Raw genomic sequence first — 16,337 nt, 5'->3', positions numbered from 1 at the left:
AGCCCTTTTTTACTCACCAAATCCATTTTCTCTGTGATTATAGTAGTTTAATATCTATAAAGGTGTTTCAACCATTTACCTCAGGAAATCCATTATTATTATACATACTGATTTGACATCCCTGCTTTTGGTCTTTTATTTCTTTCGTTAACTTATTGTTTTATCTATCTAAATTTTCATTGTGTCCAGTTGTGTATTAATTGATCATAACTTACTGGTCCTATATCCTATTTTGTGTCAGTTTACACTTTCCCTGTTCATAAATTCTGCTATATTGAATTTCTAGCAGCAATATTAATTAATACTTACCTGATTCAACAAAACGTCCAGACCATCTCTAACCATTTTAAGGAATCACTTATCTTCTATAATTTTTACTAAGGGGATTGGCTTTACAAGTCTGTATTCTTGAGTTCCTTCTCATACTAGCACTATTTGATTCTATAACAGCTTCCTGATATCAAAATACAGCAACATTTATATATTCTATAAAGCTATTCTAAAAGGCCAATGATAATGCAAAGTAATATCAAGGTCCTTTCATCGAATGTCCATGGGTTGAACAACCCTATTAAAAGACACAGAGTTCTGAACAATTTGTTAAAATTGAATCCAAGTATAATTTTGCTGCAAGAGACTCACCTAAAGAAGGATGAACGATTTGTATTTCGCTCAAAAAATTTTCAAACCCAATACATGGCTCCTGGATCTTTGAAATCCAGAGAGGTAGCCATCCTTCTTGCTCAGAACCTTCGCTTTACGTTGAATGCTCAAGAGAAAGACACACTAGGCAGGTTTTTATTTTTAAAAGGACAATTGGACAACAAAACGGTAACAATAGCCACTTTTTACGCTCCAAATTATGGACAACTAGACTTCATTTCAGATGTACTAAATAAATTTAAAAAATTTGCCGAAGGAGATATCATTCTCGGGGGGGACTTTAACATGATAACAGATACACACATGGACAAATCATACCACTCTCCATCCTCTCTGAGACCGAAAAAATGATATACCAAACTGGACGATTTTTTGAAACAACATAATTTAATTGATATTTGGCATTTGACACATATGGGAGAAAAAGACTACACATACTTCTCTTCTCGTCACAATGTTCACACACGTATAGACCTCATACTCTGAACCCCATCATTAATACACGAAATAATCTCCACCAATATAAAACCATCATATTGGTCTAACCATGATTGGTTGGTATGTAATCTGTCCCCATTCGACCAAAGCACCCCTCACAAACAGTGGTCTTTGAACTCCTCTTTGTTGAAAAACCAGATCTTCAGAGAGGAAATGGAGAAAGAACTAAACAAATACTTTGAAATCAACACTCAAGATGAAGTCTCTCCATTAATGGTATGGGACGCCATGAAACCAGTAATGCGGAGGATTATTATATTTAAATCTTCTTACCTGAAAAAACAAAGAATAAAATTAGAAGCTGACACTCTAGAAAAAATAAACACACTTGATCGCCTACACAAACAAACAGGTTCACCGCAAACCCTGCAACTCTTAAACATTGAACGTGGGAATTTAGCATTACTAGAGACGGTGAAAATTTTAAAAAATCTTTTATTCACCAAACAGAAATATTGGATAAAATCAGCCAGATCACTAAAACTATTAGTCTATAAAATAAAAGAACAAGCCCTATCTAAAAACATCGAAGCCATCAAAATGCTGCAGGGAGAAACTACTACAAGCACCCAAAGTATACTTAACATGTTTGAAGAATATTACACCAAACTGTATTTTGAAATTCCTTTAGATACTAAAGAATTTCATGAAGAACTCATACATTTCCCTATTCATACAAAACTAAATGATCATCACAAACTCATACTTGATAGTCCAATTACCGAAAATTAGGTCCTAGACAACATAAAATTGTTAAAATCCAACAAAGCACCAGGCCCAGACGGCTTTTCCTCAGACTTCTACAAAACATTTGCATCAGCACTGAAGGGCCCTCTCACCTCGACATTCAACAAGGTTTTGGATGACGGCTCTATTCCTCCATCCTGGCACCAAGCAACAACAGTAGTCATCCCCAAACGAAGACAGAGACCCACTAAACCCCAGCTCCATAGGCCAATTTCCATATTAAATCAAGACCAAAAACTATTCACTTCAATTCTCGCCAAATGTCTAAATACTTTCATTTCAGATTATGTCCACCCGAACCAGGTAGGGTTTATACCCAACAGGGATTTATCAGATAATACCTACAAAACCTTGAACCTAATAAGATACTGCAAATGTAGTAAAATACCTACTGCCTTTCTCACACTAGATATCGAGAAGGCTTTCAACACTGTTTGATTTCCTTACTTTTTCAACACTCTCCAAAATATGGGACTTGGCAATAAATTTTTATCAGCCTTGAAAGGCCTCTATGCCAAACCTACCACTACTATAAAGATAAATGGATCCATCACTAACACTATCACACTACATAAAGGAACCAGTCAGGGTTGTCAGCTCTCTCCCCTTTTATTTGCTTTAGTAATTGAACCCCTAGCACAGGCAATATGATCCAACACATCTATCTTGGGCATCAGATAAAAAGACAAGGAATATAAAATGTCAATGTTCGCAGATGATATGCTGCTATATATAACCCATCCCTTATCTTCTATACCACCTCTGTTACAACTTCTGGCCTCATTCCATAAAATATCAGGGTTAAAAATTAATGACTCCAAATCCCAAATTTTACCTATTCACATTGAAGCAAATGTTCAAGAAATTTTAAAGAGCAAATTCCAATTTAGCTGGGCTACTTTGCATCTTCACTATCTGGGGATTAATGTTCCCTGTGACTTATTAAAACTACTTCAGGTAAATCACCATAATGTCCATAATGATGTACGCAAGGATATTACCAAATGGAGCAAACTGAACCCTCCATGGATCAAAAGGTTTCACCTTGTTAAATCCTTTATATTACCCAAATTCTTATTCTTATTCAGGGCTATACCCATCAACATTCCCCTCAACATTCTAAGAAATTGGCAGACAACTTTACGGAATTTTCTTTGGGACGGGAAGAAACCAAGACCCTAATCAAACCCTAAGAAGATGTAAAAATCAAGGGAGTTATGGCCTACCTGATCTTCTTTGCTATTATTGCCTACTGGCCAATGTCGTCAAGATTTTATGACTAAAATCTACTCCTGAATGTGTCTCATTGTGCTCAGTTCAACTTACCTTCCCCTCAATAGATGGTTTGATTTGGGATAAAACCCCATTATATCTCACTGAGGTGAGAGACAATATTTTTCTTTACCCTTCCATACACTTATGGAGATCCTTCAGCAAGAAATTTATCCCACAAGTTTCCAGATATACTATATTCACCCATCAGCCATGGTTCTCCAATCACGTTCGACCAAAAGTCCAATCCAAATGGAGAGAAATGAACCTATTCCGCTACTGTGATATCGCTGACACAAATGGCATACATCCTAAGATTGTACTAGAATGCAAACTAGGTCTCGTCATCCCCTGGTTTTTATACCTCCAACTTCAACATATAGTGAACAAAAACAAAATTGGAACCATTACATCCCACCCTCACACAGAATTGGAGGTCATTATTAAACTATTCAATACACAGAATAAAGGAATGATCTTGGCTATATAAAAATTATTCTTAAAGGACTCAGGCCCCAAAACTCTACCCTACCAAGTAGCCTGGCAACACGATTGCAATACTATGTTAGATGTTGAAACTTGGCAAAAAATCTGGTCAGCTAAAGGTTCCACCCCACGCTCCATTCCAATGGACCTACATAGATTTAAAATCCTATCCAGATGGTATCTAACCCCTAAAAGACTGTCACATATGTCCTCTAATTACCCTTCTCGCTGTTGGAAAGGTTGTGAGCAAGAAGGAAATTGTGCCCACTGCTGGTGGCACTGCGATGTAATATGTAGGTTCTGGGAAGAAGTTTTAAAATACATCAAACAAATACTGGGCATTGTAGTCCCGTTGAAACCAGAACTTCTGTTTCTAGGTATTTGGCCTCCTAACATAAAACGTCATCACCACAAACAGATGCTTGAAACAATGTTATATGCTGCCAGAATCTCAATTGCCTCATACTGGAAAGATCCTTCTGCCCCCAACATCCAAGTTTGGTTCTGCAAGCTCTGGGATCAATTCATTATGGAAAGCATCACAGATAAACACAATTGTAACGCCAGAATCCCCATGGTAACAAATTTTAATGCAAAGTGGTTCCCTGTTTTAGAATTCCTATTCTCAGCAGAATTTATCTCTCCTTCATGGAAAAATTACGTTCAATAGATCTGATTCTAAGTAGTCTAGTCAACTAACCTATTTTGTAATTTCCTATAATTCAATGTTATTTCTTGTTATTATCTTGGTTACTCAATTTGGTAATATTACACTTCTGAATTATGCCTCTCAATCATACCTCAATGTATTGTTGTGGAGACTCTCCACATGATATTGTTACAATTGGAATATTGTCTGTTACCAATGTTTAAGCTTTTTTATTTCCAAATAAAAATGTTATTTTAAAAAAAAGATCTTGGGGGTTGTAGTGGATAGCTCAATGGAAGTGTCAACCTGGTATGCTGCAGCAGTGGAAAAAGGCAAACTATGTGTTAGGGATTATTAGGAAACGGACTCAGAATAAAATGGCTGATATTGTAATGCCCCTGTATAGATACGTGGTGCGGACTCTGGCCACCATATCTCCAAAAGAAAATTGCAGAGCTGGAAAAAATACAGAAGAGGGCAACCAAGGTGATTAGGGGGCTGCAGCACCTTTCCTATGAGGAAAGGCTGAAGAGTCTGGGACTTTTCACTTTAGAAAAGAGATGACTAAGGGGGAACATGATAGAAGTTTATAAAATTATGCACAGGATGGATAGAGTTGAGAAAGAGAACTTTTTCCCTCTCCCAAAATAGTAGTACACAAGGTATCCAATAAAGCTGATGGCCAGTAGGTTCACGATGGACAAAAGGAAATATTGCTTTACACAGAGAGTGATTAAAATGTGGAATTAGCTGCCAAATGCTTCAAAATGGAATTAGATTTATGGAGGATAAGTCTTATCAATGGTGATGAGCCATGGTGACTGAGGGGAACCTCCATATTCATTTGCACTAAACCTTGGAATCCCAGAGCCAGGAGGCAACATCAAGGGAAGGCCTTGGCATTTATGCCTTGTTGTTGGCTGTCCAGAGGAACTGGTTGGTCACTGTATGAGACAGTATGTTGGACCATATGACCCATTGATCTAATCCAGCAGATCTCTTCTTATGTATTTATGTTCTCCAGCCATAGGCTGGGACCTGAAGTACTTCTAAGCTATAAACCTGCTCCTTCAGAGGGAGTGCAATCCATTTGAGGAGAGGCTGGGTCCTTGATCTGCTTTGTCATTGACCAACTGCACCTCTACTACCTTCCCTTTATGGCCAGGGACCTACATACCTGAGGGACCACCTTTCCCCACATGTCCCCCAGAGAGCACTGCGATCAGGGTCTTAACATCAACTCACCCTCCTCGGACCTAAGGATGCTAGGCTAGCTTCAACCAGGGCTAGGACGTTTTCAGTGGTGACTCCTCTCTGGTGGAACAAGCTCCCGGAGGAGATCAAAGCCCTGCGGGACCTTATGCAGTAACATAGGGCCTGCAAGATGGAGCTGTTCCACCAGGCGTTCAACTAGGAGCCACTTGAGTCATCTGTTCAATGTAGATCTGGACCGTCCACCAGGAAGGTACGGCAGTCACGCGCTAAATGGATGCTAAATGGAATACTAAACTAATACTGTATAATGGTTTTATCTGGATGTTAGCACCTTTTAATGTCTTAATTGTTAATCGTAAATTGTTACTTGGTTGTATGACTTTATTACTTACTGTTATCTCTGTTGTTTTTATCTTGTTGTTAGCCGCCCTGAGCTGGCCAAGGCTGGGAGGGCAGGGTATAAATATAATAAATAAATTCTCCAGGCACCTCTTCAAGTCTTATACAAATCCACTTGTCTTAGCCTGTTAAGGAGAAATAGAGCTGTGTACCACCAATATGCAGATGATGGGAACGTTTGGTGTTGCTTCCAGTAAAACAGGGGAAGGAAATATACCTTGACTCTTCTTGTTCTCCTTTTTGCCTGTCTTGTGTGGGGTAGATGATGTAAGTCTTAAGCTGAGAAGAGTCATGTTGGTCACTAGGCCCTGATCTCTAGACAGGATTTGAGTAACCATCTGCTGATAGAAATATTTTGTTTATCATTCATATATCTTGTCTGTTTCAGGCACGATTCTAGAATCCAGCCTGCTCCTGGATTCTCAGGTTTCAATATTGTCCACAGTTGTGCCCTGATCAAATGAATACAATGCATTTTATTTGAGGAGAGGATGCTAAGGAGAGGATTACCCATATGGATGTAACCCTTGGCTTAACTACTGGAATGTACTTTATCTGAGACTTCCTTTGAAGAGTGTTTGAAAACAGCACCTAGTACAGAAAGTTGCAGCCCACTTGGTGCTACCTGAGCTGATAGTTCCAAGTCCCAGTTAAAAGTGCTGGTTTTAACCCTGAAAATGCTGAATGGTCTGGGGGCGTCACATTAAATTGTGCCTATCATCATGTGTACCTCTCTGGTTCATTGAGAGTGGCTTTTTAGAAGTCGTCATCTGTGTTCCTAGTCCACAAGAAATTGGGCAGTGTCAGCTGGCAGCCTGATCTTGCCTGCTATGGGCCTAAGCATGATGTAAGTTCCTCCTGAGCAACACCCAGGAGAGCACAACAGTATTAATATTTAAGAAATGAGTTGTAGCCCTTTGTACCACCTCTCCCACCACTTTTTGTTTTTGTGAAAGTTTAAGCTGTTTTGATAGAGAGCTGGAGCTGCGGTGGCTCAAGTGGTTAAGACGCTGAACTGCAGGCTGTGGAAGGTCAGTAGTTCAGCAGTTCAAGACCCGGGTGCCGCAAGACAGGGTAAGCTCCTGTCTCTAGTCCCAGCTCCTGCCAACCTAGCAGTTCGAAAGCAAGAAATTGCAAGTAGATAAATAGGTACCACTTCGGTGGGAAGGTAACAGCGTTCCGTGCGCCTTGGTGTTTAGTCATGCCGGCCACATGACCACGGAGATGTCTTCGGACAGCGTGGCTCTTCGGCTTTGAAACGGAGATGAGCACCGCAACCCTAGAGTCGGATTCGACTGGCTTTCGAGCAAGGGAACGTTTACCTTTAATAGAGAGCTGTTGTACTTTTGCAGTGGGTTTGTGCTTCATTGTGGGACCCTTTGAAAATGTAAGTCAGTTCCTATTAAGTCTTAAGGGAGATGGTATACATGTGTTTTAAGTAAATTCCTTTTTGTAGGTAAGTCTCATTTTTATGATCTTTTAAAAATGCTTTTTGGAATTTTGAGAGGTTTTTTGTTTATTACAGTAACAGTGTTATTACAAGCAGTATTTTACCTCCTCACTGCAGTAGCAGCAGCAGGGCACAGAGCGGTGTGATTGTCTGAGTAGTTTAGTATGGATAGCTTTTCATTTAGCCTTTGCTCTGACAGCCCATGCCCTGGATAAGTGGTGTAGGCCTGTACAGGTGAAATCTATTCTCACATTTGCCTCAGGGGTGACTGGACTGTAACAGAATTTTTCAAACCCGTTGGGCCCAACCGCAAAGCAGAGAATAAATGGCTGAAGTGCCAGGTCTCGACAGAAAAATCAATGCCTGGTTATACAGACATGACAGACCAGGTCTGCAATTCTCTTCATGAAAGTCTGTGCATTTACCACACTTCAGGTTAAAAACATGCTTTTTTTGTCAGTTTTGGGGTGTGTGTACAAACACCTGGTTTTATTTTTCTTTCTTTCCTTTCGTCCTTTGTTTTTAACCACAGGAAATTTACATGCCACTTGTGTGACAGAAGTTTTACAGAGAACTGGGCACTGAACAATCACATGAAGCTTCACACGGGAGAAAAGCCATATAAGTGCACATGGCCTACATGCCATTATTCTTTTCTCACAGCATCAGCCATGAAAGACCACTATAGGACTCATACAGGTTTGTCTTGGGTTTTTCTTTTTTTAAAGGGGGCGGCGGCGGGGGGGGGGGAATTGGTAGGTTATGGTGAAGAATTGTATTGGGTTCTACAGTACATGTAAAATAACTGTTTTCAAGAAGCATCTTTAAAAATGAGACACTTTAGATGTTAATAGAATCCTTGTGTCCATATGTACTTTGTGCTAACACTAGTGTCCACATATATAAAGAGAGAGAAGTTCCTGCCCTCCTATGTCTCCACAGATAGTCCTGTAGTTCTTCATATGCACGAGAACTTCTATGTTATCTCCATAGGCCAAAAAATCCTCAGTATTATGAGACTTCAGGTGAGTGCTCTGAAACGGTGCTGTGCCGATTTCCAACATGGGGTCATGATAACATTTCACAATTGTAGGGTGATGTATATTGTGCTTTAATAAAGAAAGACTGGAGTTAAACAGTGTTTCCAGATACTTAAACATTTTGAATAATGCATATTTCATATAAAAGTTGTGAACAACTTGATGGTGAAGATTTACATTATTTGGTAATGTTGATTCTAAAGGCAGGTTTACACAGTCATATCTGCTATTGATATTTCGCAACACATCAAGAGAGCTGAGAGGGGGGAGGACCAAGGGGACAAAATGTAGGTATTCTAAATTAACCTGGGAACTCATGCAGCCAAGTAAGTCATGTGATTTTGTGTTCATATGATAGTGAGAGTTAAACCCAGAGAGCATCTTTGTTTGGGAGCTCTGCAACACAATCATCCTTAGGCACATTGTGAGCACAATCACATGAAGAAAATACCATATGATCTAGTGGTACCTTTTGGAGCTACTGTGCCAGCAAAAATCAATGAAAATTATACCCCTATACAGGTGGTTCCCACAGTATCCACATATTAATTTGGTATGGATGAAAACTGCCTGGGTGGCTCATGTACTTTGCCTTGAACTGCATAGAAGAAAGGGTGGATGTAAATTTAATCAATAAGCTAGGTACCATTCACATGGGGGGGGGGAATGCTGATAATCTCCATGTGAATTGCTCCTAACTAAAGAAGTATTAGTTGATTATACTAAAGAATTTATCACTAATTACTGAGCAACAGCATTAATTTTAAAGCTACTACTTTTAAATGTATATTTCAGTAAACATTAGTGTTACACAATAGGTAGGACAGACTTCACTACAGCTTACAAAATGCAGAGTTCATATCTGTGCCTTTGAATTAAAACTAAAGATATTACACATTAGAAGATTCCCGTGAAGGGTTTACATTAGTTTAATAATCAGTTGTTTGTGAGAAATGAAACTAACATTTTTTTCATGCAAACACTTCAGATGCGGCCTGGATCTTTAAGAATGATATTAAGTAGAACTGTAATTTGTAGCATCATGAGATGTGAAAAAAAACTGGAGATAATGTATCTGAGATTATATTTAAGCTCTTTAGCAGAATCACATATTTAACTCTTGGTTTTAAAAAGTGAGTAGGCAAGGAGAAAATTCTATAGGCGTTCCTTAAAAAGATGAAACAGTATTCTATTAAACGGGGGGGGGGGGGATTCCTGAAAAGACTTTCCCCAATTTTCTGAAAATGAAATGAGTTGTTGCTAGAAATTATAGGTTAAAAGTTCTTCCAAAGCAGTTTGTAGGAAGCCCAGGCCTCCTTAGCTTCTTTGACAAGGGTGTTGACGATTTAAGGTCTCCAGCCTGCCCTGAGAGATCACTTATATCGAACAGCAGATGAAAAGCCAGTGCAGATGTAATTTATCGTCGGCGTTTCCTTCTAAAGAATAATTGTGGAGACTTGGTAAGATCAATAATATGGATTTTTGTTGTTAGGTCTTGTAGTCTGCACCATAATGAGAGATAGGGGACAGTGGCTGTTTTCTAATAGAAAATAAAGGATTGGTTTCCGTGTCTTTCTACATTTGAATGCAAAATGGCACACTTGAAACTAATTCAAGTTGTTAAGAAAAGAACCATTTTCTATTACATTCCTGTTATCATATAAACATGGCATGTTAGATCAGCCCCCTGTACCCCAAATGATATATTGCCGCTTAGATTCTCCTCAAAGTTTAAAGGCTTTAACTTCTGGAAGGAAGAATGATAGAATTGTTAAATGTATGGTTAAAGACTGAAATCATGTGTCCAGTTGTGTGTGGTCCAGCATACATAATTGTATGCAGGACTGTATCCAATAATAGTCAAATGTATTTACATGTCATACCACAAACAAACAAATAGAAAACCCTCCAGTGAAATCCATGAGAAATTAACTCTAAAGCATGAAGGATATGAGAAAATGATATGTTGACTCTGAATAACCATGTTCTCTGTACGTAAAATGTCCCTCAGCTTCAAAGCCACTGGTGCATTCATATGCCAGGAAGTGAACCCTAAAGGAAAACCAGTCTGTGTTACAACATTTCTGTAACTTAAAAATTCAGTCATTTTCACTTGTCAGTTATTCAGTAAAGACAATTCACATAGACTTCAGTCAGGAACCCTTTTTTGAGTTAAAGCTACAGAGTTTGATAATATATGATGGGTACTATAGTAAGTATGGTTTTCATAAGGGATTCCTCATTGTTTATTAAGCATGTTGTTGTATGTGCATAGCATGGGACCAAGAACAGAGCAGTCTGGGTCCAGAAGGAGCAGTTTGCAGAAAGAGTTGGTGGAACAGATCTTTCTATCGCTTCCTCCACCCCAGGCAGCCTTTTGTTAGTTCTGAAAATCCTCTCAGGGGATAGAGAGGCCCAACGTAATTCACCACAGTACAGAGTGTTGGAGTGACAAAGGGGAACCAGGAACAATTTGTTCCTTCTTTGGCTTAGGCCAAGTGGATTTTAAAAGGACTGATTGGTAAACATCTAGAGGATAACTTGGTAATAAGAAGTAGTCAGCATGGATTTGTCCCAAACAGGTCTTGTGAGATATCTCATTTTCCTTTTTGATCAGATGACAGGCTTGATAGATTGTGGGGATGCCGTGGATATTGTATATTTGGATTTTAGTAAGGCATTTGATAAGGTTTACCACGATGTTTTATTCAGCACGCTGAAGGGCTGTGAATTAGATTTTAGGATGGTTAGATGGATAAGGAATTGTTTGGACCATCACACCCAAAGAGTGGTAGTTAATGGCTCTTTGTCTGATTGGAGTGTAGTATTTAGTGGGTTGCTGAAGGGCTCAGTTTTGGTCCCAGTGGTTTCTAATATTTGTTTCAACAATCTAGATGAGGATATGAAGTGACTACTCATTAAATTTGCTGGGGACACCAAATTAGGTGGGATTGCAAACAGTCTAGAAGATAAAGATAAAATACAGTCAGAGTTGGATACACTGGAAAAATGGGCAGATGTGAACAAGATGTGATTTTATAGAGATAAATGTAAGGTTTTGCATCTGGGTAGTAAAAATGTTATGCACACATACCGAATAGAGCATAGGTGTCAAACTCATTTGTTATGAGAGTCGGATCTGACATAAATGTTACTTTGTCGGGTTGGGCCATGTGTGCCATAAAAGGTAATGCCAGGTATTGGGGATATAAACTTTATAAAGGACATAGGTGAACCCAATTAATGATATTATTTTTTACTTAAAATACTAACAAAAGCAATTGGTTAGCAGCGAAAGCAATTGATTTACTGGGGAACCCACAAAAACCCCAATAAATGTATTTAATCATATGCAAGACTAGGGTTTTTCCCCCCATGAAAGGGGGGTATCTTACATTTCCATACAAATGAGTTACTTTTTTGTATATATGGCACTTGTAGGTGGTGAGTCACCATCCTTGCAAGTAAATAAGGTAGTTTTTCAACACCCCTCCCCACATATGCCCAGCATCAGCCAGCCAAGCATGGCTACAATCTGTCTCTCGCTCTTTATTTCCTCTTTTCCCGCATCCTACTTCTGAGGATCTCAAAGAGGCAGATTGGACTGCCCCCTCCACCACCTCACGAACAACAATCCAGTGGGGTGGATTGGTCACAGGTGACCCAGATGACAGGGTCCCTGCTCAGGTGGAGCGTGTCTGTGAACCTGGCTCTCCCAGATCCCCCATCCCTCAGTTCTCATCCCTCCTGCATTTCCCACAGAAACAGTGGGGCTGGGGGGAAGGCGGTACGGAGACGTTGTTTCTGAAATCCCTAGGGGGTTCTCTGTTCTCTTCCCATGACACCTTTTCCCTCACGGCTGAGGACAAGTGGGGGGAAGAAGATAGGTTGCCATCCTCCACCCATCTCAGCACTCACTCTGCTTCCTAGTTCTGTGGCCGTTCAGATGTGCCGTGGCAACATTGGCACCTCTTTTTCCCTTTGCTGCTCCGCTCACTTCCAAGGGCAGGAGGGCTTTCTCCTCAGAGTGGCCAAGTACCAACCCTGCTTATCTTCCAATATCTGGCAAGATCGGGCTACACCATGCTGCCTTCCCTCCCACACATATACTAATGCAGATTTTATGTATTCATTTAAAAGATATAGATCCTACCTCTCAACTTTAAATGGTTTTTGAGGCAGGTGACAAAATGGCTGACAAGGATTCAGAAAACTAAAGTAGCTGGCCAGAGCAGATTGGTGCACTGTTAAGGACCAAGACAGTAAATGTCTGCATTGTGGGGTAGGGCTGTCAATTCCCCCCGGGGGGCGGAATTCCCCCCGCTTTGGATCCCCGATATCCGCTCCCGCGGAATCGGGGCCCGGGGGAAACCCCACCCCCGCATGCACGTCGCTTCCCTGTGACGTCATCACGCTGGGGCGGAATTGACAAACAAGCTGCTTAATCCCAGCAGTATTCTGTAGTCTGTAAACTACCTTCCTTGTGAGAAGAAGGTATAAAGAAAATGTTGCCATTTATCTGAAATATTTTCTCAATTCCTTCAGTTCTATCTAATTGGTATCTGTGTAGGAGGGTACAATTTGTCTCCAAATGAGCAAAATGACTCATTTGTGTTTTAAAGCGGTATTATCATTTCCCTGGCTTTCTCCAAGGTTAGGAATATTATTCTATAATGCCCTTCTTCGTTGGTCTTGTGGGATGAATCTGCCTCACATGCCTGGGCTTTACTGGCTAAAAATGCTACTGTAGAATGATATACTGCCTTTATAAACTGCAAAAGGCAAAATTTTATCTGGAATAAAAATACTTTATAAGTGTACATTTACACACTTTTAACAAGTAGCATGCCTGCCAAATCTATCTTTTAATGGTTTCCGAGGCTTAGAAGAAAGACATATCGTTAAAAGATGAACAATGCAAGTGCTACTTCAATTTCTCTAGTAATCCCCAGACTTGTTTTTAGCTGTTATGAAAGTTTTAGAAACATAAACACTGTTGAGCTGCTGTTGGTACTGAATAATGTAGGTTTTTATTGCTGCCTATTTTCTATTCGTGGAAAATAATTTAATTCCTACATTTTACTGGGAGGTTCTTGAGGAGGATTGTGATCAAATCAGTTAAAATCCATTCAGCGTCTTTATTTTGTTGGTAAATCCAATATATTTTTATTTAAGCAGAACCATATATATACACACTGTATATTAACTTTTCCAGGCAGTCTTTGCTCAGCACAGAAAGGCCAGATGTATGGGAATTGTAAAAAATCAGGATATGCATAAAAACTGTTCAAGTGCATAAAGCAGCCCCATCTGGAAGACATCTAACAGAAATGAAGTTGTACAAAACCATTCCATTGATAATAAAGCTAATTTTTATGGGTCTGACAAGTATGTAATTATGTTCAGTGGTGCTTTTCAGATTTTATCACAGTCAATAAACCGCAGTGGTAATTTCATTCCCATTTGACATATTTACATGGAAACATTTGATTGGAGGAATTAGTAACCCTGAAAGCCTTGATAGATATGTTTTAATGATCTGTGACCTCCGCAATCCCTCATCTGTTTATTGTTGCAACAGGCGAGAAGTCATTCCTATGTGACCTTTGTGGCTTCGCTGGCGGGACACGTCATGCCCTCACCAAGCATCGGAGGCAACACACAGGTTAGTTAAGCTGTCTTTTACCCTTTGGTATTTTCTCTGCAGCAAAGGACTGTCATCCAGGCTGGGGAATAAAGCAAACCATATAGTGCATTACAGTCCAGAAAGTGTATCCATTTGCTGTTTGTTTTTTGCTTTTTCCATTTACAAATTGGTACGGCTAGGATCTATGTCAAATGCTGTTATTGGGGAATGTGAATATTTCCCCCAAAAAGGCAATACATTGAATAACAGGTGTCTAAAAATTAATAAGTATGTGAGGTTTTGTTTTCAAGGCCAAGGAGACTATGTATTTCATGATGCTGTTGGAGGAGTCAGTTTAAAAATTCTTGGGTGAAAATGATATGGTCAGGGAATTTTTTTAGCTGTGGCCATTGTTTTCAAGAGCGACTTTTTCCAAGCCACTTTCATTTTGCAAATTTGAAATGATTTGTCATGCATAGATAGCACTTAGGATACATCCCAGAAGTTTTTATCGCTAAAATAGACAAAACTTCATGTTGGCAATTTACCTTTAATATTAATAGTGTTGAGAGGGGGGTGCTTCTGAATTGAAATTGTAAACATATGAAACATTTGTGAAATGCATTTTCCTTTATTTGTTTTAACACAGATTTTATAGTTATTGTGTAATCCTCTGCAGAACTGCACACTTCTAAGCCCATTGAAGGAAATGGGTTTATGGCTTTCAAGGGATTAACTGTTTAGGATTACTCAGTTTGTCTCTTAGGTTTTGCAGAAAAACAGAGAGGTGTTGCTAATGGATACTGAATGCAGGTCTATTTATCTTTCATCGTGTGCCCATTTCTGATTCAGGATGCTAGATGTCATTGAGCTTTTTTGTTTTTTTTTGCAATTAGCACCCATTTATATCCTTTCCTGGGAACTATACTCAGCTATGATGAGAGGTTAGTCAACCCAGCACATTTGGAGAAGAGTCAAACATTCTCACAAGGAAATTAGAATTGTGCAGTTTCTGTTACGAACTCTCATATGGCCAAAACCTATTGTCTTCTTACAAAACGAAGACCTCTGAACCTAGAGTTGCAATTTATGGGGGAAATACTACATAGAAAGTAAAGGGATGTAATCATATATGTCAGCCTCTGTTATAATAATGGCATGGTAGTGTTGCTCAGCATATTAGAGAATATCTGAAAATGGATAAGCATACTGCTGTTCCATCCTCAGGGGCGGTTTAAGGCTCACTGGTGCCCTAAGCACTGACCAATCTTGGTGCCCCCCTCCTTTCCACACTGATCCAGTCCATTTTAGTTGTTGACCTTTCTGACCAGGTATACAATGCAGGTTGCAGCAATACAAAAATTTATTCATATGATAACACTGACACATTCCCTTTTTCATTGTCTGTATGTTTTTACTTTTAACTTCTTACATTAAGGTAACTAAGTATTCACTAAATATTCTGTTTAATTTACAGAATATACAGAATTTTGTTAACTACGTTTAAACATGCAAACAGCTTGACTACCTGGTACTTAAACTTCCAACACAAAAACTGTTAAATTCATATGGGAACAAAATTATAAATACACTGCCACATTCCCTCTTTCATTGTCTGTATATTTTCCCTTTTAACTTCTTACATTAACTTCTTACTGTACAAACTAAGCCAAGCTTGGGCTACATAAAGTTCTACAAAAATACAAGTTAAATGTATCAAAGTTCCAATATTAATTATCTGAAAGGCATTTTTCTACATTTCATTTTCGCAAAATCACTGATAACATCCTCGAAATTAATACCTCTCAGAATGTCTGCTTCAATTGTTAATATACACAGTGAGTTGACTCTTTCTTGAAGCATAACTGATCTATTTGGGTTTTTTACACATTTCAGTTGTGAGAAAGACCTCTCTGTTGGGCAGTTGGTGACCATTAATGTTAAAAATATTCTTAAGGCAAGGTTCCGGGAAAATGGCGTGGCATCCAGGGTGGTTCTAGGGCTGCTCCTGAGTTCCCCTGCCCTTCTTGCTTCTTTTGGAGACACCCCCCCCGAACTTTGTGTCATGTTGGGCTCCTCATGGATCTCTCGGAGGGAGGCCAGGTGCAGGAGACTTGTGAGCCCCCCCCCACAATGGCGGTTAGCGGGGGAGAGATCGTTCCGTCCCAATGCAGGAGCAAGAGGAGGAGCAGGTATGATTCCATGCCCTGCATTAGCTGCGATCTCCCTTTTTAGACTTTGTTTTTCAAGTTTGATTTGCAACAAAGGTAAAGGCACTTGTCCGTTTGTGTC

General features: G+C 39.4%; 1 protein-coding gene across 1 annotated transcript in view; it reads left to right on the top strand.

Moving 5' to 3' along the window:
* ZNF407 (zinc finger protein 407) overlaps positions 1 to 16,337 on the top strand; it is a 510,615-nt gene that overhangs the window by 302,234 nt on the left and 192,044 nt on the right. The window contains exons 5-6 of the mRNA XM_015416731.1: positions 7,912 to 8,078; positions 14,001 to 14,084. Of these exons, the coding sequence (XP_015272217.1) occupies positions 7,912 to 8,078; positions 14,001 to 14,084 (251 nt within the window). The remainder of the gene's footprint in view (positions 1 to 7,911; positions 8,079 to 14,000; positions 14,085 to 16,337) is intronic.

This window comes from Gekko japonicus, unplaced genomic scaffold (assembly GCF_001447785.1).
Source record: "Gekko japonicus isolate JY-2015 unplaced genomic scaffold, Gekko_japonicus_V1.1 scaffold39, whole genome shotgun sequence".
NCBI classification, from domain to species: domain Eukaryota; kingdom Metazoa; phylum Chordata; class Lepidosauria; order Squamata; family Gekkonidae; genus Gekko; species Gekko japonicus.
The sequence above is the reverse complement of the archived record's forward strand: the minus strand, read 5'-3'. Positions and strand labels throughout refer to the sequence as shown.